At 36.8% G+C, this 24,812-nt stretch overlaps 2 protein-coding genes across 4 annotated transcripts in view; both read left to right on the forward strand.

Moving 5' to 3' along the window:
• Positions 1-2,111: 2,111 nt before the first annotated feature.
• Positions 2,112-10,362, forward strand: LOC114481672 (FERM domain-containing protein 6). Of its 3 annotated transcripts, XM_028476659.1 has the most exons (13): positions 2,112-2,221; positions 3,043-3,133; positions 3,248-3,327; positions 3,489-3,547; positions 4,829-5,036; positions 5,104-5,259; positions 6,059-6,124; positions 6,580-6,648; positions 7,879-8,053; positions 8,168-8,290; positions 9,393-9,530; positions 9,960-9,982; positions 10,060-10,362. In XM_028476659.1, exons 1-13 carry the CDS (start codon positions 2,150-2,152, stop codon positions 10,099-10,101), a joined length of 1,302 nt encoding a protein of 433 aa, XP_028332460.1. In that variant the 5' UTR covers positions 2,112-2,149; the 3' UTR covers positions 10,102-10,362. The 3 variants fall into 3 exon arrangements, with proteins under 3 accessions (XP_028332460.1, XP_028332461.1, XP_028332462.1); XM_028476660.1 differs by lacking the exons at positions 9,960-9,982; positions 10,060-10,362 and adding an exon at positions 9,820-9,862; XM_028476661.1 differs by lacking the exons at positions 6,059-6,124; positions 6,580-6,648.
• Positions 10,363-12,651: 2,289 nt separating this feature from the next.
• Positions 12,652-24,812, forward strand: part of LOC114481563 (potassium voltage-gated channel subfamily H member 4-like) — a 43,580-nt gene continuing 31,419 nt past the window's right edge. Inside the window, exons 1-3 of the mRNA XM_028476498.1 lie at positions 12,652-12,686; positions 13,365-13,543; positions 18,061-18,762. Of these exons, the coding sequence (XP_028332299.1) occupies positions 18,687-18,762 (76 nt within the window). The 5' untranslated portion in view covers positions 12,652-12,686; positions 13,365-13,543; positions 18,061-18,686. The remainder of the gene's footprint in view (positions 12,687-13,364; positions 13,544-18,060; positions 18,763-24,812) is intronic.

Genomic DNA, 24,812 nt, shown 5'->3' on the forward strand with positions numbered 1-24,812 from the left:
AATCTGTGTGTTTACGTTTCACTGAATGTTAATCACCAGCCGTCACTCCCACTCACAAACTGTCCGAGACTGTCACGGGTCCGAACTTTCTGAGGATGCAGATTATTATTATTGGGTCTGTCATTTGTTTTCTGTCTTAGGAAAACCCTTAGAGAGAGTTAATGTGCTGCGATAGGTGGGTGTGTGTGGTGTCCATTTTTAGCTTGAGCAGGTTAAATATTTGTACGTTCATTTATTGAAAGTGTTTAGTGTTTGTGTGCTGTAAAGAAAGTCAGAAATACAATCTGCTGAGACGCACAAATGTATGTAATAATAATAATAATTGTTGGCCAGGTGTAGTTGTACTGGGAATAACAAAGCTTTTTAATTTTTTTGCATGCTGGTTTAGAATGTTTCAATGTTTTTTTTTGTCACACAACTTAACGTCATGATAATTAAAGCAGTGCTTCTGTATCGGGAAGGAAAAGAAAAGTTTTTTTTTTTTTTTTTTTTTGCTCTTGTATTTTGAGAATTAAAATGAGAAAAAGTTGGCTTTCGTAGTGTAAATAGTTTGACTCTTATCCCTTAATGCTGATGAAAAGATTGAAATCTGTAGCTTGCTTTCCACCCTGCACAGAGATAGGCTTTAAAAATAAAAACACCGGCCTGTTTTAGCTGAAAACTACTTGATTTTTACAAATAAAATCTAAACATTTGAAGAAATTCTCTAAAACTTTTTGGGATCTGCACTAAAAAACAATTTATCATTTAATATTAATAATATTAAGATGTTGCAAACATTTAAAGTAGGTGTCAAAGATGCATGTTTTTCCCTAAAGAGTATAATTAGACATGTTTTGGTACCAAATTCACCTAATCGGCTTGTAAATGCTAATACAGGGATTAAATGCTGATGGCTAAACCACATGATGCTGTTCTTGTGCATTTTCATCGTGATTCTGATCAATTGATAAGCACAAAAAAGGAAAAAAAAAGTTGAGTTTTTACTTGTATGTGTGATTCTATTTAAACTAGGTGTTAGTTGTACATCGTAGTTTCTGTGTGACTTTAAAGTGTGGGGGCAAAAATAAGTCGTAAAAAGAGCAATGTGTGAAGATGTCGTCAGTAGGTGACAGAATGTGTGTGTGAACGGATATTTATTCTGCAAAATGCATTTAAATGGGTTTCCTCTTCCTTTCATTTTTACATGAATTATGAAATCTACTGTGTGAATAACGAGGTTTCCTGCTGCCGTTATAATAAGCCTGTTACTGAAACAGAAATATGAGTGAAAATGTGTTCATGAGCTGTATTTTGAACTCAACTTGGAATTTCAAGGCTTTTAAATGCACAAGTACTCTTGCTATGGCACGTCTGTGCCCCCACATGAAACCACTAAACGCACTGTACTCATACAGTCGCCTTTAAAATCAGATCAATCTGTTATTGTTTGTGTGAAACTTGCTGAGGAGGATTGTGAATAAGTGTTATGGAAACGTCCTGATTGTAGATTGTCAATCCCTGAGAAGAATAATGTGATTTTGTCAGTGCGTGTGTGTGTAGTGTGTATAGTGTGTAGTTGGTGGGAGCTGTTGATTCACTTGCTACCGAGGCCAGAGGATGTAATATGTCAGTGTTCAGAAACGAAGGAAACATGCTTGAATCTGGAGAGCTGGTGTGTTTTTATTCATTACTTCAGACCCCCCCCCATCCCTCTATTTTTGTGCATGTTAACAGTTGTTTCATGTGAAATGCAAAACATTGTAGTTTCTAACTCATCAAGAAAACAAAAACGGACAGAATGCATTTGTCTTGGAAAAAAACAAAAACATCACCAGCTTCTGATTGCCTCTTCTTCTTCTGTTCGTTCTTTATAGAAGTAGTAGTAGAGTGTTACTGACATTACTGGATTTGTTTTGAAATAAAATAATGATTGATCAACAATTATTTTGTCAGCTTAATTCTCATTTTGTATTGTTATTAGTGGTGAACACACACTCTTTCTAAAACCTTTTATAGCTGCTATGAAATGATGATATAACCCAATAAAGTTGTGACGCCCTTTATTTACTCAGTGCTTGTGGAGGATGGATGAGAGGCGGGCTTTTGTGTCCCACGTTTGTGACCACAGGAGGAGGATGTACATCAGGAACCAGAGCATTTCATCACAATGAGAACAACATGGAAACGTGTCGTGTGCGTTCTTCTACCAAACAAGCAGCATCTGGAATGTACTGTCGGGGTGAGTGGATTTATCTGATTTTTTTATGGTTATTCATATTTGTTTAGTCAAATTAAGTAGTTTGCACTTATTAGTTACAACTTGATTCATCTCAATCCGTTTACCAAAATATAAAATCCATTATAAGAAAGAAAAATCCCAACAAGATCCACATGAACAAGCATTTAGCGGAAGAAACAACTCCCTTTTAACAGGAAGAAATCTCCGTTAGAACCAGGTTCAGAGGTGGCAGCCATCTGCGTGGACTGGTTGGGGTTAGTGGACAGAAGGACCAACAGAACAGAGATAGAACATCAGAGTGTCTCAGACTAGCTGAGCCGTGAACCACAGATCAGAAACTGACATCATCAGCTTCACGACACCTGAAACAAAGCAGAGAGAGAAGGACGAGGAGAAGACACTGACTGCAGAACAACAGTGGCCTAGTCAGCACTTATTATAAAGGTGATCAATCTCTTCCTGTTTATTGATAAGCTAACAGCGACTCCAAGGTCTGTAAATGTGACCGTTCACAGACGAGCCCATGTCTGCTATAATGGTTAGGTTATGTTATGATTCAGTCCTGTTTATGCAGACTGTAAATCATAACCAGCTACATCAGAATTTGAATCTCTTCCTGTTTATTGAACCAGAAAATGTGACCGTTCACAGACTAGTCCATGTTCGCTCTGGCAATCAGATTATGTTATGAATCAGTCCTGAATAAAAAAAAAAGTTTGAATTTAAGGAGTCCTGGTTAGTGATCAATATTCTGATTGTTTACCTAAATGTTTGCACGGAGCCTTGGTTAATGTGCTTTTGTGATTCTCTGTGATGTGTAGGTGAGAGCCAGAGGCAGAGAGGTGATGAACAGCGTCTTGAAGCAGCTTGGCCTCACTGACCTCCAAGTGTTTGCTCTGTCTGTTGTCAGAGGTCAGTTAGTGGAAGAACTGAGGAGGAACGTTTTCTTTTCATTTAATGAAATGTGGGAAGGGGGGGCGGGGCTCGTCTCCTAGTCGTGGTGTAATATGTTTTCCTCTCTCTAAGATAATGAGTACCTCTTCCTGGATTTGGATCAAAAGCTGAGCAAGTACTTTGATGCAAGATGGAAGAGTGGCTCTGTAACGGTCAGTTGTGTGGTTTCATCCACACTGAGATAGAGAAAGACAAACGTATCTTATTATTTGCAGGAATATGTATTTATTATAGTACTTTGTCAGTGCAAAACATTTTTATCAGGATTTTATTTTGAAATATATTTAACTCTGTATTTTTTTTTTTAATTTAGGTCCCGTTTATCCTTTTTCTCAGGGTTCTATTCTATGTGGAGAACGGTCGGATCATTTCGTGAGTTTTCATCACTCAGCTCCTTAAGTCTTTGATTCCCCTTTTCTTTTCTTGTGTTTCCTGCCTTTTTATCAGAATCACAAGTACATTATTTATCCCAGGGGGAATTTACTCATGTCACAGAGGCTTAAGAAATATTACAAATGAAAAGAATAAAGGCTAAATAAAGAAAGAAGGAAAAAAATCAGGCTCAGATTGACCTGAGACTTTCAACATGGCTGCTGCTTGGTTCAAAGGTGTGCAACGTCAGAATTATTTGGACTACAATGATACCGTTCATTAATTATTTCATAAAATTGTCTCAAATGCAGCTTTGCAGAACAGCTCAATGTTGACAGACAGTCATGGTATCTCAAGATAAGTTGAAAGCTGCGTAGAATCTACAAGAGTGACTGCACAAACAGTTTTTAAAAACCACTAAAGTGGGTCTAATATCCTAAAAACAAGCACCCAGTAAATATTGACCAGCAGGTGTCCTCAGTGAGCAACGTTTGTAACTAAAGTGAGTCGTAATAATAATAAATAATAAAATAAAAATAGGCTGTATATATATATGTGTGTAGCCTATATTACATTGCTAAATATTATGCTCTCCACAGTTTGTTTAGTCGACATGCACACACACACACACACCTCTCTCAGCAAGCTGCAGATGTATGCTAGCCTATTACAGTGCTAAATATTTAACCTCCCACTTTTCTATAGCAATACATACTTCCTATGGGCACTGCACTAGTTAATACAAATGTACAATTGTACATTAAAGTTACCAAATAAGGGAATCATGGTCAAATTTTGTGCAACTCGGAACATAAATGTACATTGTACAGAATGACAAAAAATACACAATACAACAGCAAAAATATACAAACGTACTCCCATAACACACAAAATGACTACAAAAACACAAATTATACAGAAAAATAATTGGAAAGCATAAAATGACTCCAAAAAACATAGTAAATCACAAAAACATAACTAAAGCAACTACCAAAAGAAAAGAAAAACAAGAAAAATATACAAAATGACTCCAAAAACAGATACAACAACATAAATACAGCCCAATCCCTCTGTATTAATGCTGACATTGGTCATTTTTCTAAATGCTGAGATGATTTATTGATAACGTGGCCCTCGGATCACATTTTTTTTGGCCCCCACTCAGATCAAAGCTGCCTATTTCTGGTATAGATAATGTTGTTTTGTGTGACTCATTCATCTGTGCTTCATAAGCCCATGTGTGACCCTTTGACCTCCACACTGTGGCTCCGTGTCCTTCAGAAACACTAAAGTACGGCAGCTCTACTACACAGAGCTGAGGCAGAAGGTGCTGCAGTCACAAAGCCACCATCAGGAGGCTTCGTTCTTCCTTTTAGCAGCGTCTGCTCTCCAAGCTGAGGTTGGAGACCTGGAGCCAACACAGAGAAGTGATGAAGAGGAAGAGGAGAAGAAACCTTACTTTCTTCCTGAGGATTACTTTCCCTCCTGGGTAAAAACAAAAAGTCTGAAGTGTGACCTTTGGGGTCTTGGAGGTAATGATGGTTTGTGTTTGTCAGATGATAAAACGCAGAGGAAGAGACTTCCTGCTCCGAAACTGTCCCACACTGCACAGTGAGCTGAGAGGCGTGAGCCACAGTCGGGCCATGTTGAGTTTTATTAAAGAAGCCAATGAGCTGCAGGACGTAGCGGTTAGCTTCTACAGGATGAGACAGGTCAGAAGAACATCATCAGCAGTGGTTCCCAAACTTTCCACAGTCCCGTACCCCTTCAGACATTTAACCTGAAGCCATGTACCCCCGACCGCTGCACACATAATAATTTAATGCAGTTTTTATTAACCTTGGGGTCATGTGGGGTCACCCGGAATTCCAATGGGGTCCCCTGAAAAGTCTAATAATTTATAATAGTAATAATACAAATACTGATTAAATGTGTTTTTTTTAAAATGTTTTAGTTATTATTCTTTTTCAAATTATAACACCACACACTAACCCAATTTAAAATAACTGTATTTTATATTTTCACTTTTTCAGATATAGTTTGAATAAAATGCCGCATAAACACATCTTGTCACTTCGTCACTAATCCTGGCAACAACAAATATTATCAAAAGCTAATTCTAGAAAGAAAGAAAAAAGTCAAAAATGTGTGATTAAAATGGGGTCGTTGGAAACCACTGATGTATTTTACCTATCCTGTTGAGAAACAATATATAATATTAATAAAAAAAAAAAAGAATAATAATCTGTGATGATAGTCTTACATCTGCTAATGTGTAATTTGTGTAATGCGTGGAGGCTCCTGACCGCTGGTCGATTTATGTTCTAGTTTCCAATTTTTAGTTATTTTTTTATTCGCGTACCCCCCATGACAATTTGTGTACCCCTGGGGGTACCCGTACCCCACTTTGGGAACCTATAATTTAGATTCTTTATAAAAGTTTAAAGCTTAATTTATGACTTTCTGAACTAATTTTTTATGTTTTCCCTCCACATCTATCGTATGATACAGGAGAAAAAAACGCTGAGAAGTTCAATCCTCTTTGGTGTAGCAGTGCAGGGGGTCCACATTTATCAGGTGTGTTCATTTACATAACATATTAATTTACATAACGTGTATTACTAATAATCAGATTATGTAAAAACCAACAGGTTTGTCTTGGAAATATGACCCATTTCTGTATTAGATATTCTGTCAAAATATGAAATTAATAGTTTTATTTAATTATATACTTTTCATTCTTTTTTTTTGTTTTTTGTTTAGTACAAATTTAGATAAAGGAAATAAAATATCTAATAAATAAATAATGTAATTGCTTGAAACGTACAAGTCAAAAGTTGATTTCCTCATGATTTAGTGTAAAACGTCCTGTAATTATTGAACAATTATCATCAAAGCTCCACACATCAAACACTGAGGAATAAAAACTCATGATATAAATATAATTTAGGGTCAGGCTGAGTAATAACACAGCTACTTTACTGTATTTCTACATTTTTTAACTGTATTATTTATAACTGTTTATTTCTCAGGAAGTGGAAGGGAAGCTGTGCTTGTTGTTTAACTTTTCTTGGACTGATATCGATCGACTCACTTTCAAGGTCAGTCGTAAACACGTGAACGTGTACCTTCATTTTTCTGCCATCATTTAACAATTCAGGGCATTTTAACAGCTTCACATGGACCTGATGGTTCCAGATATCCAAATTAATTACTTTATACTGTTCATTTTTCAATTTTAATCTGAACTAAAATAGTATAATGTGGAAACCATAAAAATCTGGTTAAATTGAATATATGAAGTTCAGTAAAAGGGCAACTCTGTTTGATATTACATCCCATTCTTTTGAGGCGGAGTTTGCATGTTCTCTCCCAGCAACCGCAAAAATAATGCAGATTTGATGCATTTTTAAAAAAAATTTAAAAATCATATAATTGTTTTTTTTTATATCTAAAGAAGCTCCACAAATGTGATTAATCTATAGATTTAATTTAGTCATAAATGAGGTAATCCAGAGAAATTGTTACATGTATTTTTTTTTTTTGAGCCATCTGCTATCGTTCCATTTTTTAATTCCTGAATTCATCTCAGCGTTCCTTAGAGCAGGGGTTCTCAAATGGGGGTACGATGGCACTTCAGGGGGTACGAGAGAGGAAAATGAACAAATAAAGTGTCAGTGTTGGTCCCACGCCAGGCACGAGATGACGGAAATGAGAAAAACTATAGAAATAAATCTATTCCGGAGGCACTTAATCTGTTTTTCAATCTTGGGTTTGGGATCCCATGTGTCTGAAATTTCTGAAACATTAAAATACATTTTGGAAAATGTTTAATTCTTTTTTTTTTTTTAATTAAAACGACACACTATCTTAAACAACTGTTTTTCTATACTTTAATTTTGTAAAATATAAATCTAATTCAACTAAAATGCAGTAAAAAACCATCAACTGCACTAAATACTGTTTCTTTTCATTTATTTACAAAATGAGATTCTTTAAAATGTGTGTTATCACTCATTTATTCCAACATTATGATCAATAGATGTTTTTAAATAGTAAATAGTTTTCTAAGCAAAATGTTGTAGTCAAAGTACCCAAAAGGGGGTACTTGGATTCAGAAATAAGAGAAAGGAGGGACTAGAGCCAAAAATGTTTGAGAACCACTGCTTTAGAGAACACACAGCTGTATTAGAAGTTATTGAAACAACTGTTTTTGCCTTAATGAATCAAATAATTTGAGAAAAATATGTTCAAATTCATGCAACAGATACAGTAAAAGGTGTGTTCTCCTTTGGGGGTGTCTGTGTTCACTACTGGTCTTGTGGTTTCAGGGCCGCAGCTTTGAAATCTCTGCCGTGGGCTCGTTGTGCCTCCCTAAGCTTCAGTATTACACACACTCAGCTTTTCAGTCCAAACACATCCTGAGACACCTCACTGACACTCACCGCTTCCACATGGACACCAGACAGGCTGTGGGCTTCATCCAGCAGCTGGAAGACATGCACGGTCAGATACAGTAACTCTGTCCAGGGTTATTATTCACACACGCGTCGATTCAGGAACATATGGCAATTTAAAATCACAGAAAAAACTACATAAAGAAATCCTTGATGTTTTCAGCCTGTCGTCTGTACAACGAGGCCTACATCTGTGATAATCCAGCTCTGGAGCAGACTCTACAAAGCAACTGTCTCACATTGTCCAAAGAAGAGGAAGAAGAGGAGGATGAAGGCTCTACTTTAGGTCAGTTTAGAGGAGAAACTCAAAGAAATGGGTCAGACATTGCTTTATGTCAGGGGTTCCCAAACTGGGGTACAGCAGCACATTGCAGGGGGTACTTGGAACGATTTAACAATTAATTTAAAAATAATCAGGAAATGTTCCTAGTTCCTTTTTAGGCTAATTTCTTTTGAAGAAATTCACCACAAACTAACAGTACGTAGGCAACTTTTGATACAACGGGGCCACAAAAATGTGTTTGTTTGATCAGATGGTCACATGATCAACATTCATGTCAGCATTAGAATAATGAGTGATCTGAGCATTAATATAGGAAAGAACAAAGAGTTTTTATAGTAATTTTGTGTGTTTTTCTCTCATTCTGTGTATGTTTGTTGTTGTCTTGCTCATTATGAGGCATTTCTGTCATTTTTGTGTATTTTTCCTGTAAAATATATGTTTTTTGGAGTCATGTTGTGTATTTGTGTGTGTCATTTTACTTGTTTGTTAGTACTGTGGGTTTGCAGAGTCATTTTTCATGTTTTTCTTGTCTTTTTTATACTTTTGTTGTCATTTTGTGTATTACTGTTGTCGTTTTGTTCATTTTTGTACTAGTTTTCTGTGTTTTTCTCTTGTGTTTTACTGTATTTTTCTGCAGAATTGCTTTATTAATTCCAGGGGGAAATTGCTTAATCCCAGGGGAAGTCTTTGTGTATGTATTTTTCCATTTTTATTTCATTTCATTATTTTCACATTTACTTTGGGGGCCACATAAAATTAGACCAAGGGCCAAATGTGGCCCCCGGGCCACCAGTTGCTTATGTCATTCTATAAAATACTATATTTTCTTGTAATTTATTCAAACAAAATTATTTTATCACATTTATGTCAATAGAAGACAATATTAGCTACATTTTACATAAAAGTAATCACATAAAAGTTATATGCTATTTAAATAAATACATTTTACTTTAAGTTATTTGTTGTATACACTTACTGTATTATAATGAATAAGATTTGCAAATAATGTCTATGGTTTATGGCATTTTTTCTGTAATTATGTTGTATGTTGCAAAAAAAATCAATAAAAGGGAAAATAATCAAATTTTTGTATATTTTGTGGCAGATGTAGAACAATGTTTGGATGAATCTGAGGAGGTTTTTGTTGATGATCCAGCGGAGGTTTCCTGGTTGGCTGACTTGTTTTATGGTACATCAGTAGATGGAGCTTTGGTGTTACCCGCCTCACGCTCACACTGGGCAGGTTGGTGGTTCTTAAACTTTCCTCATTTTTTTTATTTTTTAACCAACAAAAACAAGATAAACACACACATGTACAGACAAACAATTAAACCCTCACCTGTACCCCTCCCCTGACACATGTCCCATTAAGAAAAATGAAGGTTGACAATAATAGAAAGTAAATAGAAAATCACAGGGTTTTTCAGACTCTCGGTACAGTCTGTGCTTTTGATAAAAAAGGGGATCAAAGAACCTCTCAGATCTAGATAAGGGTTAATCTGGGGTTAATCTGATTTTTGTTTTTTTTCCAGTTTAAGATGAAGAATAAAATGAAGCACCTCTTTAATCCAGTACACATATGTAGGTGACCCTGGATAACACCACAGAAGATGCAGAGCTCAGCTCAGTTTTACCACGTTGTGTATAATAAGATGCCTTTTTGTTTTTTCAGTTGTTACCATGGAAATGAAGCAGGTGAGCAAACTCAGAGAAAACAAAGCCCTCTGTCAAGTTCTGCATTGAAACCATCTCTGCTATCGTCTGATTTTCAGGTTGTGTGCGGGAGAGTCGATGAAGGAATGTCTGTGGATTGAACGTAAACCCAGAGGAACTCATTTATAGCGGATTCTATATCCCAGGACTATACGATACCTGTTTATGTATCAAAGAATCTTCTGGAATCATCAGGATGGCAAACATTGGATTTCTACAGTTCCTGAGCTTTCACGTCATACATTCAACCTTCAAAATGCATTTACATTATTTATTTAAAATGTAATGTTTGGCATTAATTTGCTATAACTTAATTATTATCAATTAACTAAAAACAAATAAAAATAAAACACTGAAAGCTACTTTATATTTGTACTGTTTTCTTTTGTGCTTGGTGTTTTGCATGATTGCTTATTATTATTATTATTATTATCTTAAAAAATGATGTGTTTAGTGACAAAGGAAATGTTGGATTGAATGAATTGGAACAAGTCGAGGCTTTTAATCATCAGATCTCTCACATCTGCTGCTGCTTTGGGACCTTTTGTTATGATCCTAGTCTCGAACCTGCAAAAAAAACTATAAAATGAATTTAAATAAAAGTAAAAGTCAAGCGTTAATGACAGGTGTAGTTAAACTAGGGTTTCAGGTCCTGACTCAGCACCAAGGACAGCAACCCTGGGTTCTTCCTGCAGGTAAAGCCACCATCAGCTGTTGAAGATGTACTACTTGTTATTGTTCATTTGCACAATGACGTAATCCTTGGTGTGTTTCTACAGGACGTGTGTGTGTGTTTATAGACACACCACCACCTTCTTCTACACGCCCACTAGGATTCTGCTTCCAATCAGATGGTGAAATGCTAAGTCAGCGCTAACACCAGGAAGTGCCTTTTTATTCTTTTCAGGTCAGATTTGAATTTACAAACAAAAACGGAGGCTGAACTTTTGTAAAAATCAATAACTGAGTGAGACGGACTTTAAAAAAAAAGCCCTAATGTATTTGTTTTGTTGCAGTTCTCGTGAAAACGTGAGTCATTAATCTTGCTGCTATTGCACCTCAGGAATCAGGAAACATCATATCAATCCTGATGTGTAAGGGAACACTTTGAAATAAGCAGATCATCATAAAACAATGAGCGTACATGAGTAAAGCGAGGTTCTAATAATTGCTTTGAGTCACTGCTGTTGTGATGTGGTTTCACTCCACTGACTCAAATCATCTTTTAATGATTCCGGTCGGGGCTCCTTTGCCAAGTCTGATAATGCTATTAAATCCTAGCATCGCTGCTAACTCAATAACTTCATATTAGGGTGTCAGAGACGTTTGCTGTGTTGTACATGGATTCCACAACTAGTGTCACATCGTGGAGTTTCAGCACAAGGACTTTAGGAATCAGTGCACCCCCTGAAAATGTGGGTTTATACATTTCTAAATTTCATCCCTAGACGCATTCATAGAAATGTTTTTTTTTTTTACCCCGGTGTAAGTACAACCAGGCCATTATATACTGTACCAGGACACAGTCACACATTCTGTTAGATTAATAACTGAGATTTTAACGTCTCCCACAGAGGAAGGAACGACGTAAGTCACCATGAAAAATCAGCCAATCACGAGCTCCACAAATATAAACTGTTTATAAAGTGTTAAATAATGTAAAGTCTGTAATAAATGTGTTTAATAAGTCATTAGTGAATATCAGAGAACCACATGAGTGAGCATGAGAAATTAAAAGAAAATATGTAATGAAATAAAATTTAAATATCTAACTTAAAGACAAGCAACGTGAAATTAACAGTAAATATGTAACGTGTTGACTTGTATATGAACTGTAAGTATATTAAATAAACACATGTGCTTCATATACACATTTATGTTTTTATTCAGGCTGTTTTATAATTTAGGAATTAGAGCTGGGCGATATATCGAGATTTAAGATGTCGAGTTTTCTATTTAATATATCAATATACATATACTGCATATTCCTTATTTTCTATATATATATATATATATATATATATATTATAGCTTATTATGTATCAAAATACTAGTTTTAGGAGTCGCTACTTTTACTTCTCAGAACAACATGTAAAGCTCAGTTAGATGATTAATGAGTGTCACATATTGATCAGCTGTTTATTAATAAATGAGTCTGTGTAGCATTTAGCATCAGCAAATTTAACTCAGAATTTATTTTTCTGGTCAGACTTTATTTGATGAAATTATCTAGATTTATATCATATTTCATCATTTTGAGAAAATATATTGAGATATGAGTTTTGGTCCATATCACCAGCCCTAGTAGGAATGTTCACAGCATTTTAATGTTAATAAAGGTCAACCTACCAGATTATAATCACATCATTGTATTTAGTAAGTGGTTGATAAGTGGGTATTTTATATTTCCGGTGGGACGCTGGTAGTGGGCGCCAGAAAATTTCCCCTATTTTCAAATCCAAAACTTGACAGGTATGATGTACTGTATACTGTACATCATTCTTAAATGGAGCTTTATGCTTCTCTGCTTCTTCCAGACGAGGCCAGATGCCGAACGTCCGAGGGTAGAAGATGTCTGAGACGATGTTTCTTGATGTTCCTCAGAAACACCATCTGATCCAGGAGCTTTGTTTGATCCTGACTGATTCTACCCTCATTATCCAGTGTCTACAGAGATTAAAGGAGTGTGAGGATCACTGAGGAACAGGCAACTTTTATCACAGCGAGGCCCAAAAAAAATGAGGTTGTTTGATCAGAGGGTCACATGATCAACATTCATGTCAGCATTAGAATAATGAGCAATCTGAGCATTAATACAGGAAATAACAGAGTTTTTATAGTTATTTTGTGTGTTTTTCTCTCATTCTGTGTGTGTTTGTTGTTGTCTTGCTCGTTGTGAAGCATTTTGTGCATTTCTTTAGTGCTTTTGTGGATTTTTACTGTAAAACATAAGTTTTTTGGAGTCATATTGTGTATGTGTGTGTGTGTCATTTTTTAGTACTGTGGGTGGAGTCACTTTCTTTGTTTTTCTTGTCTTTTTGTGTACTTTTGTTGTCATTTTTTGTCAATTTTGTGTACTACTGTTGTTGTTGTGTTCGTTTTTGTAGTAGTTTTGGGAGTATTTTCTGTGTTTTTATCTTGTCTTTTATTGTATTTTCCTGCAATGTTGCAATTATTTGTATCTTTTAATGTATTCTTGCTCTTGTTTTGTGTCATTTTGTACATTAACTTTGGGGGCACATAAAAACAGACCTAGGGCCGCGTGTGGCCCCCGGGCCGTCAGTTGCCTACGTCCGCTATAAGGTGAGGAAAGTGTCACCTCTCTTTTCCACTAACTGAGATCTACTTCCTGTTTTCCTCGTAGTTTGATGTTTGTCTCCATCATGGACTCGACCGTCTACAGATCCTTTCATATCAAAGGCAGAATCTGACCAATGAGGACGCAGCTGGTGACAGACGCTTCAGAAGCAGATGATGGGCTTTTCAGACACCTTTAAAGAATATGTCATCTTTCTCCATTGGAATAGGATTTCCTGAAATGAGGTGAATAAGTGGATAGACTGATACACGTCTTGGAAAAGATATGTATTTATATACTGTATATATATATATAAACACACCAACATGTGTTTATAGACAATTAATTAAAGAAGAGTCTCTTGAGGTTTTATCCTATAAAGTTTATTAGTGTTTGCTCATGAATATAAATAATTACACTATATCTAAATATTATATAAATAGGATAATTAGATAAATAATGAAGATGTTAGCTACAACTGTAATCTATATGGGGTGCCAAGTGTAAAAAATTAGTATCATAGTTGTGATTAAGCAGTTAATCAACAACTTTAGTAATCTAAAGAGTTTCATCTTTGCTTTATAGAAATGATTTAGATTTCTCACCACCAGGGGGCGCTAGTTTTATGTTCTTTATTTTTAGGCCCTCACTTTGTTCTTCTTGTTGTTGTTGTTGTGTACACTAGTTAAAATCACTACTCCTCTGTTATTTAAAGACGGATCAGGCTGAAATTTGGCAGCTACAATCTATGGATGCGTACGCATCGACGCTCGAGCCCGATTTTTGATTTGTGGCCCAGGGGGGCCCCAAGGGGCACCAAAAGAAAAAAACAAAAAAAGTCGATTTCTCATTTATTTGTGATTCAAATATTACGACAGTTGGTGGTACCAAATCATTGGCACATACCAATATATAAATGGGGCCCGTTACCCCGTACGTGTCACGGGGGGCCCAGGGGGCCCCATTTTTTAAATGACTACTCCTACGTTTGTTCTCTTTAGATCAGAATGCAGTTTGGTATGAATACTCTATGAATGAATATGATGAAACGCTCGGAGCCCTTTTTTCTAAATGGGGCCCAGGGGCCCACCCCCCCATTTCCGGTAATTTCCAATTTTATGGGAACATAGTCATGTGATATATCGTTTCAAAGGTAATTCAACGTAGATTATGATTATGCCTCTCACATTTCTATTAGGGGCCCAGGGGCCCATCCCCCCCCTTTTTTTGCCAATTTTCATTAAAGTCGTTTTCTCATTTATTTGTGAGTCAAATATTGCGACAGTTGGTGGAACCGAATCATTGACACATACCAATATATGAATGGGGCCCATTACTATTCTAATAAATGCTGAAATGAAGACATTTTTTACTACGAATAACTAATCAACAGAAATGTTGCATAAACATTTTCTTTTCTAAATATTTAAATCTAAATCATGAAATGTTGACCTCTGAATTTATCAAACATACTTAGACACTGATGTTAATCTTTTTCTGGCTTTCACTGTGTTTGAGGACCCGCCTCGCTTCTACAGGCCTCCCAATTCTCAAAGTAGGCTGATATTTTTAGTAATGTCCTATTTTAGCAGATATTTGACATTGATATCGATGCCAAAAGCTAAATATGCAAGAATAACTTCTGTGAAGAGCATTTTCTTTCACTTCCTTTGTGAGCAACAGGTTAATTTAAGGCAGAGATGGACAAAATGTATCTCAGTGGGGCCATAAATACTGTGATTATTTGATCTGAGGGCCGCTTTCTCAACATTCATGTCATCATGTAGAATAATGACCAATCTGAGCATTAATGTAGGAAATAACAAAGGGTTTGTGTTTGTTTTAGTTTTTTTGTACATTTTGTTAATTCATTTTGTGTGATTTTGTCATTTTGTGTATTCTTGTTGTCATTTTCAGAATCGTTGGAGTAATTTTTGCATATTTTTGTTGTCATTTTGTGTATTCTGATATTTTGTGTGCTTTTGCTGTCATTTTTGTGTATCGTTGTATTGTTTTGTCATTTTGTGTGCTTAGGGAGTCATTATTGTCTACTTTTGCGTTGTTTTTGTTATTTTTTGTCTTTTTGTTGTTTTTTTAATGTGTTTTTATGTCACTTTGTGTGCTTATGGAGTAATTTTTTGTGTACTTTTGCATATTTATGTGGTCATTTTGTCTATTTGTTTGCAGTCATTTTGTGCATTGTTCCTGTCGCTTTGTGTTTGTTGAGTCATTCTTACATATTTTTGTGGTCCATTTGTGCATTTCTGGATGTTTTTTTTTTTTTGCATTCACTTTGGGGGCGCACAAAATTAGACCAAGGGCTGAAAATGGCCCCCGAGCCAACAGTTGTTTATATCTGATGTAGGGGAAAACAGCATTTACACTGTGATGTTCTGTAGCTGAATGTTGGTGGACTGACTTGCGGATGTAAAAACCCAGTTTAATCTCCTGCTTTGTTTCTGGTGTAGGTTCAGTCATCATATTCTTTCCCAGCATTGATCAGAGGTCAGCAGTGTGTGTCTCCTTTATTCTGCCGTCCTCGCGTGCCTGCTGGATTTACAGTTTCAATTGGAATAGTCCTAGATTACAGAATGAAAGCCTGGTTTCTCAATGGATTCTCTAAAGGGAGGGATGCCACGCATGTCATCTGTTGTTCAGTTTAAATCGGGATTAGATCAGTGGGCTTTCATTCATTCCTAACCCTTTCCCAGAATGTGCTTTAATGAGTGCACTGCATACCCAAAATGGTACATAATTTACACATAATTTGTAGGAAAATTGAATTAGCTTCAGAAAGTCAAATTAGCTGCAGATATGTATTAATGTATCCATTGCTTGCACTTGTTGTGATATGATTTTGAAGCATACATCCATCAGTTTTTGCAGTGAATCCACTGCATTAGATGCTCAGGATACTGTTCACCTGGGCGCTACAGTTGGGATCATATTTCACCTGGCCATTTGAGCATCGCTCTGCTATATTATTCCACAGAGTTGATAGTGTGCATGTTTAATACATTAGCCTCTTTGTCACTGACAAGTAAGCGATTGATGAACTACAAGAGGAAAGGACAATAGGAGGCCATTAATGATGGAGAGACACGAAGGTCATCAAGGTTTCAATGGGGTTTGAAAGAGAGAACAATGCATTCACCGCTGTTTTTCCTCTAACCGTGCAGCTGACTTACACTATATTATGTTACATGTGGATAGTTGGATGTATGTACGTCATTCTATCTGTGGGAAAGTTTAAAGGGTCCATTTAACCTATTATTTGTTTTTGGAAGCCAGACCAGGAGGGAACTAAACCTCGGCACAGGGTAGAAAACGCATCTTGTTAGAAATCAAATAATGAGGCTCAGTCTTCTTTCACAGCCTCTGTAGTTTGCTTTCCCTCTCCTCTTATCGTTGGCTGTTGGTGAAGATCTGACCAGGATTTGTCGATATTTTTCTTCAGCTTAAAAAACATCATTTTAGGCAAAAGAAAAAAAAGCACCACCACCACCACCACCACCCACACACAGCTACTGCATCTGCTGAAACTCTAAGATTACTCACACCCCCTCGAGTTACTTCCTGCTTCCTTTGTCGTTCTGTTTACCTTGAATTTGCATAAAGTTGGATATGATGCACGGTATCTGCACTGTACAACCAGCTTTTACAACAACTGTAGACAATGTGATTGTGTGATTGTAACTGGGATGTACAGTATGTATTTCTGTTAAAGGACTGTTCTCCTTGTTGCTGGGTAGCTCTCTAATGGCTGGTTTTCTGCAGTATACACCGTATAAATCACATTGACAAAAACCCCATTTTGTTCTGCTTTATTTAGTCCACCTATAAGGAAAAAACAAAACAAACGATTTCAGCTCGTCTGTGTTTTCTCCTCATCAGAAGACGAATGTGATCAGGATTATAGGAAGTTCTTCAACCCTTGAGGAACCTTTAAAAAAACTGACACTCTTTGAGCTTAGGTACCAAAATGGTACCCTTCATAAAACTGTCTTAAAAATATTGTATATAAATATTTTCTCCAACTTTTTTCACATCAGATCTTTTCAACATCTCCAGACCTAACCATTTCTGTCATAAAAACGTTTTTTTTTCAATGACAAAAACACAAAATATTCATTTCTTTAACAGACTTGAGTCGGTCAATATTTGATAGGAACATTGATTTTGAGGCATGATTACTTTTAGAGCTATGAGCATTTTTTTGAAAAAAAACCTCCACTATTTAAGCTTAAAAACAGAATATATATAATAAATATATATGTTATGATGTTTTCTATGCAGCAGTGATTTCCTGGCTGTGATGTTTGTTTGGGTCATAGTGAGTGAAGTTCGGTGTGTTTAGCATCAAGTCCATGAAAAACATCTCCGAGTTGATCCTTTTAATCCACTCTTAGAGGCTTTTATCTCAGAGCCTTAATTCTCTCACGACGATACTGTGAGTCTGACTCAGAGGCAGCAGTGACCAACGGCATCCAGAGCAGGAATCACACACAACAGGAGAAAAGAGTCAAATATTGTAAAGTTGAAATATATATATATATACACAATAGGTGTCTTTTAGTGGCACGTAGGCAATCCATCTCTTCTTAATTTGCAGCCGTGCACACAAAAGCCATGTGGTTCTAGTGGCACTGCGATGTATTGGTGCTGTCAGAGACTCCGAGAGCATCCTCTCTCTCTCTCTCTCTCTCTCTCTCTCTCTCTCTCTCTCTCTCTCTCTCTCTCTCTCTCTCTCTCTCTACCACAGATGAAAACAGGTCCCCCACATTAGACGCTGGCAGCTCATTGGCTGGGATATCACAAGAGTGGATGGGAGCGGAGACGAGAGAGTGAAACAAAGAGGGAAAAGATAGAGAAGATGTAACTACTCTACCTGATACGTGGCTGATCTGAAGGATGACAAGGAGATGTGGTGTCCAGACTTCTTTTGTTCATCCCTATAGGTCTTTTTGGTAACTATGAATCAAAGAGGACTTCAAGGATAACTTCATCCTCCCTCAAGGCTGGCAGAATCATCTTCCTGAGAGGTGCAAACAAGCAACAGCAGTGTTGACGGATCCGAAGCTCGTTGGATCTCAGCGTCATCTGGACTTGATCTCAGCACAGCTGCTCATGATTGCTACTCTTAGGGGTTTATTTTTCTCCATCCAGGCAACACCCCACTCTCCTGGGTGTCTAGTGTGTGTAATATAGTCGTCCTCACTCAGCTGCACTATTGTGTTATTGGGGGTGGGGGGGGGGGGACCAGAGGCATCACTGAAGGATAAAAGTTGGCAGTAAATGTGTGTTGCTGAGACCTCCCGGTGATCTTTGTGGCTCTGGAATGGTGTGAGCTGTGGGTCAGCTGTCTGTCTGTCCCAAAGCTGGGTCAAGATGCCAGTGATGAAGGGTCTCCTGGCTCCTCAGAACACCTTTCTGGACACCATAGCAACGCGCTTTGATGGCACCCGTGAGTACAATGGGAAACACTGAGTCTTTTGGGTAAATCATGCTGTGTGTGGGATCGGGTGCAGTTGTTGGGATTGGATTGGACGAACTATTGTACGCTTGTTTCTTTACATTTCTTTGTTGGAACCTATTAATGAAAAAGATTGGAGTACATACAAATAAAGTGATGCTTTATTGTGGTCATACCAAAAGCAAAAAAGAAGAATTTTGAGTCTTGAAATATGATCTATCTATTTATTTATCTATGATATACTGATATATCTTGATAACAATACGATCTACATTGCGATATATTACAATATGAATAGTTACAAATTTCATCTTTACATGTACAAAATGGTATGAAATACGATTTGTTTAATTTTTGTAAACTTGCGAGAACAAGTAAATGGTGACAAACTGTAATTTAATATATCAAACTGTCAAACTTTTTGAAAGATTATGATTCTGTTAAGTCCTTAAATTCTTCAAAAAAATTCTTAACCACTTACATCTATAAAAATCCATTTAACAAGGTCTGATGTGGTTCACTGACACCTAGTGACCAGGCGTTTACGTGTTAGCGCAATTAAAGTTTTTTTTTCCCATTAAAATCCATGGTTTTAAAAAATCAATTTGGACATTAAATGCCTTTTTTTTTATTGTATTGATAATTTCATCAAAAGCACTTTAAAAAAAATCTAATGCATTGCTATTCTAATGATTTGGCAGGATGATGGTGGCCCTAGTTGCTGGATATTTCTCTGTGGAGTTTGCATGTTCTCTCTGTGTACTCTCGCTTCTTCCCAAATCATGTATTTTAGGTGTTTTTTTGTTGTCCAAACTGGTCATAAATGTGTATGTGATTGTGTGTTTCTATGTGTGTCTGACATACGACGGGATGGACAATAACCCTGTGTTTGTTTATTATCATGACAAACTTTCCTCCCTAAAAATATCATATTCAATATTCAGCACATGGCAACCCCTGGCATCGCTGTCATTCCTGCTGGCTCACGTCTCCTGTTTTGTACCTTATGGTCCCCTCGGGGGGAGGCTGCGGCTCGCTGTAAACAAATGCCACGGGGATGTCTGTCTGTGTGTGTTTGTGTGTCGACTATAATGGCTGCTTTGCAGCATGGGCCACCTTTCAGAAAGAAGCTGCTAAATTAGCAGTGATTTGATGTGTGAGGTGTTGCTGTGTAACTAATGTGTGGGTATGCAATTACAACTTAATTTTCTCGTCAACATTAATCAGTTGAATTCCAAGCTTACTGAGATATTTTGGGAGCTGCCAAGATGAGATGGAAGAATAGAACTCATCACTGTTTTGCATCTATTTTGCTTGAGGGTCCTTGAGCTCAACATGGACATAGAAACAGCAACAGAACACACTCTCCCTTTGGTCTCAGTGCTTTTCCAAGTTTGTAAATGTATTTCTACCAGACGGGAAAATAATGATAATGGTATCATTGGCCCTAATACACAACCTAGATTTTCAGATGTCTTATAGTTTCTTCAATATTCTCTTTCTGGTTGATTTTTTTTTTTGTCATAATTGCAAATTCAAGCACCTAAAAGCTACGGGCCATCAGGCCAGAACCAAACGTTAGCCGCACCTTCGCCACCGTGTGCCAGTTTTCCCGATCTTCCTGAGGTCGCTGCTCCTAGAGGAGTGGCAGTGTGTGCCCGCTGCTCAAAATAGCTTGCTCCCTGTTGCCTGGGTGACGGGGTCCCACCACTCAACATGAACGAGGCTCCAACACTTTGGCCTTTGAGGGTAGAGAAGATCCGATGAGGAGAAAACGCTTTCTTCCTTTTGTTTCAGAGGAGCAGCTCTCAGAAGAAGTGGCATTGTGGGAGATGCAGCTGTGCACCTTTTATTACTTTAAAGTCCATCGATATCCCACAGATTGAGATGATTTTACATTTCACAAGTTTTTTTCTATCTGAACTATTATAAAATAGCAAATAATGCAGTACACAAACTGTTAAAATATTGTTTTTTAATGAAGTATGAATCTGTTTCTTGTCCTAAAACACATTCCCTGTTTGTAAAATAAGGTTTCCAAGGTTTCTACTTTTATCAGTCTGGATGTCTTGGAAGCTTCAGATTATAAAGGATTTAAATCTTCGCCTCTCATTGGCTGTTTCCGTCCTGCAGAGTTCAGTTTCTAAAAAAACAGTGATGGGAAGTCAGCAGACACAATGTCATACTTAATAACTGCTATTGATGTCAGACAGAACTTAAGCTGATTTATACAATTCTATAAAACTAGCGTGGCAAACGGAGGTTTGATTATTTGAATATTTTCACCACTGTCTTGCCTTAAAGGAGACACATCATGCTTTTAAATCCTTTGTTTTACATTTAACTCCATAAAGTGGAATTGCAACGCTTGGGTCTGAATTCCTCATTACTGGAGCTCCACAGGCCTCGTTTCTGATGTGAGTCAGAGAGCAACTTCTTTTGGTCTCTTTAAATGCAAATAAGACACTTCATGCCCCGCCCCCTCTCCAGGTTCCAGAGGCGCAACTCGGTTAAACTCCAACCCATTCGGCCATTTTTGTAGTGAGATAGCAGAGATATGATGATCTAGCAGCGCAGAAACTTTTGATTCACGCGTTCGTTAATTACAAAATGTCAACAACGGAAGACTTGACCCTAACACAGCATCGAGCTAACACTAGCACCAAGCTAATGTCACTGAATGCATTTGGGAGTTGCACAAAATTAAACCAAGGGCCGACAATTGCCCATGTGTGTTCTAAAGGGCCGGATTTGGCCCCCAGGCCTGGACTTTAGAACACAACCCCATAGTGAGCCAAACTTCAGATTGAGTGACGTCAATAATCCTGTTTATGTGTGTATTTGTGATGTGTTCCATATTGCTGTTGCTTGTATATCTACAGCTGTAGGTAGACAACTTTTATCATGACAATGTGTTTGTTTGATCAGAGGGTCACATGATCAACATTCATGACTCAGCATTTAGAATTATGAGTAATCTGATCATTAATACAGGAAAGAACAAATACTTTTTATAGTAATTTGTGTGTTTTTCTGTCATTCTGTTTATGTTGTTGTCTTGCATGTTGTGAGGCATTTTGTGCATTTCTGTAGTTGTTTTGCTTGTTTGTTAGTACTGTGGGTTTGCTGAGTCATTTTTCATGTTTTTCTTGTCTTTTTGTTGTCATTTTCTGTAATTTTGTATATTTATCAGAGTAATTTTGTGTATTAATGTTGTTGTTTTGTTCATTTTTGTAGTAGTTTTGTGTGTTTTTGGAGTATTTATTGGAGTATTGTGTTTTTTCTCTTGTCTTTTACTGTATTTTCCTGCAATGTTGTAATTCTTTGTGTTTTTTAATGTATTCTTGCTCTTCCTCTGTGTATTTTTCTGACATATACATTTGGGGCCACATAAAATTAGATTGTGGGCCGAATATGGCCCCCTGGCCACCAGTTACCTATCTGTTATGATCTGCAGTATCTCATGAGTCTTCGTTTCATCACTTTTGTTGGATCTATTGAAGTTGAATCACACGTTCACTCTTCAAAGCATTCTTCAGCAGATAATATGAGTGTCACATAGTTGAAGACATGGTTTTCAGCTTGATATCATACTGCAGGGAGTTTTTCTTTCCTTTCTCTCTTTGTGTCACTATTTACAAACCTATTCTTCGGAGCCATCTCCTCCTCCACCTCCTCCTCCCGATGCTTCATTACACAACCTCACTGACAGTGTTTTCACATTGACAGCAGCTCTGGCCCTGTGGGACATTGTAACCATCAGGGCAGCTGCAGGCGGAGATAACGGGCCGCTTTATTTCCTCCCCAAACACAGTTTTTGTTAAAAGGCAACCAAAGAACCAAAGAAGGAGACGGGGATGGCTGTCAGACTGAGCCCTATGGAGCTCATTGTTACCCAGCTGATGAATGGGGCTTAATGGGTTACTGCGGGGAGAAGCTGGAGGTGTCGCCCACTGGTGACGGTGGTGGTGGTGGTGGGAGCACTTCTTGTGAAACGAGTGCTTGTGTCCCCAGGTGTTTTTTTTTTAACCGTGCACTAAAATATATCTTCTGTAATGTTCAGGTTTTCAGCAGCTCCGCCTCCATCAGTGTGTGGATTTAGGTGTGAGTGGGTGTGAGGCTTTGTGGAACACTTTACACTGCTCTCAGGCTACGGGCTCTGACATAACTCTGGGACTTTTTTTCAAACCTTTTGTAAGGGATTAGATTTGATCAGTTCAGAAAAAGAAACAAACACTCGTACAGTACGGGTTACTACTGATCTACTATTGTTGTTTTTATGTAATATTTCAAGTTTCCATTATTCCTGTTCAAATACAATAAAGCAGAGGTAGGCGACTTTTATCACAGCGTGGCCAAAGACATGTGTTTGTTGTTTCCTGTATTAATGTGACCCTTCGATCAAACAAAGAGTTTTTATTGTACATTTGTGTGTTTTTCTGTCATTCTGTGTATGGTTGTTGTTGTCTGGTATTTTGTGCATTTCTGTAGTCCTTTTGTGTATTTTTCCTGTAAAATATATGTTTTTTTGGAGTCATATTGTGTATTTGTGTTGCCATTTGGCTTGTTTGTTAGTAATTTTGCAGTCATTTTACGTCGGCCATCATATTTTAGTACATTTAAAGTTGTTTACTTAAAGCATACTAAATACACTTTAAGTTGTTCCACTTTAGCCCCTAAAAATACACTAAATACAAACTTTTTTCAACAATTTAATTACAATTAAAATACATTCAGTACAAAATGAGTTGTTCCAAAATAGCATGCTTTAAGTTAACTCATCATAGACACACTGGAAGTATATTGATGATTAGTTTGGCTTGAAGTACACAAAAGTGTACTAAATTTGAGTACATTTAATGCATTTATTGTTCACCTGGGTTCTTTTCACTGTTTTTAAACTATATTAACCATCATTCAAGCTGCTGTATTAGTGAGACCAAGCATGGCACTGGAGCTTATCCCAGTTTATTCTTTCTAACCAGTGATAATCATTTTGCACCTGTGCAAATACCCCCACAAACACCAGTTTACAATTGTTTTTATGTGAAAAAACAAAAAACAGCCAATATTTTAATTTTAATAAAGACTTTTTTAGAATCTTTTTCATCGTTTAGATTTTTTCATTTTTATAGTGCATGGTTTCATAATTTTTTTATACCTCTTAGATATTCTGAACCGCCCACAAAGGGTTTTTTAGGTCGAGTCTGTTTCTGTTTTGTTTTGGAAATTGTTGCTGGTGGGCTTTTGGTTTCAAAATAAAAGTCTGCCATGAAATGAATCAATAATAATAATAATAATATAATAATACATTTTATTTTACTTACAAGCACTTTTCAAAAACTCAAAGACACTTTACAGTTAAAACAATTACACTGCACACATTGGTGGTTCACAATTAAAAAAAGTTTCCAAAATTTATCACATTTTGCCTTGTTTCTAATGATGTTTAAACATCTGCACCAAAATATAACATCTGTAAAGGGTGGCACACAACTTTTTTTTTTTTTTTTACAATTGTTTTTGCTCAACCAAAGAATGAGTAACTTTTACAGATATCAGAAAATGTAACAATATAAGGAAAAGTATGGTCATTAATGGTTTCTACCGGTATTTATGGTAAATGAATAAGAACAGTTCAAACACTATTCCTGAAAATAGAAAAGAAATATCAACATTGTGAAAAAGCATCTACTAAATGTGCAGCGACTCACTCAGTTTTTAGTAACAGATGCTTATAGATGAACATTCATTTTGTGAAACACCCTAACGCACGTCAAAAAAGAAACTAACAACGACAAAGGTAAATACAGAAAATACACAACACTCATAAGTTAAAAGCTTGTTTGAATAAAATAATTAACAAGTGGATTTTTACAACACTGAAGCAAATGTTTGCATCTGAATGAACGTTAGACATGGATGGAGACAAATAACCAAATAGTTTTTGATGTTTCCCGTGCAGCTTCACTCTCACCTATCTGCTTTAAGAAATGATTAGAATAATTCTTCTAGGACACTGATTTCCTTCTGAGTCACCT

This window comes from Gouania willdenowi, chromosome 19, assembly GCF_900634775.1.
Source record: "Gouania willdenowi chromosome 19, fGouWil2.1, whole genome shotgun sequence".
NCBI lineage: Eukaryota > Metazoa > Chordata > Actinopteri > Blenniiformes > Gobiesocidae > Gouania > Gouania willdenowi.

Bases quoted from the DNA above. Each gene is read 5' to 3' on its own strand.
- LOC114481672 (XM_028476659.1), top strand. From the start codon at position 2,150: ATGAGAACAACATGGAAACGTGTCGTGTGCGTTCTTCTACCAAACAAG. The intron at 3,548-4,828 runs GTGAGTTTTCAT...CGTGTCCTTCAG, and splicing joins GAGAACGGTCGGATCATTTC to AAACACTAAAGTACGGCAGC. The intron at 6,649-7,878 runs GTCAGTCGTAAA...TTGTGGTTTCAG, and splicing joins TCGATCGACTCACTTTCAAG to GGCCGCAGCTTTGAAATCTC.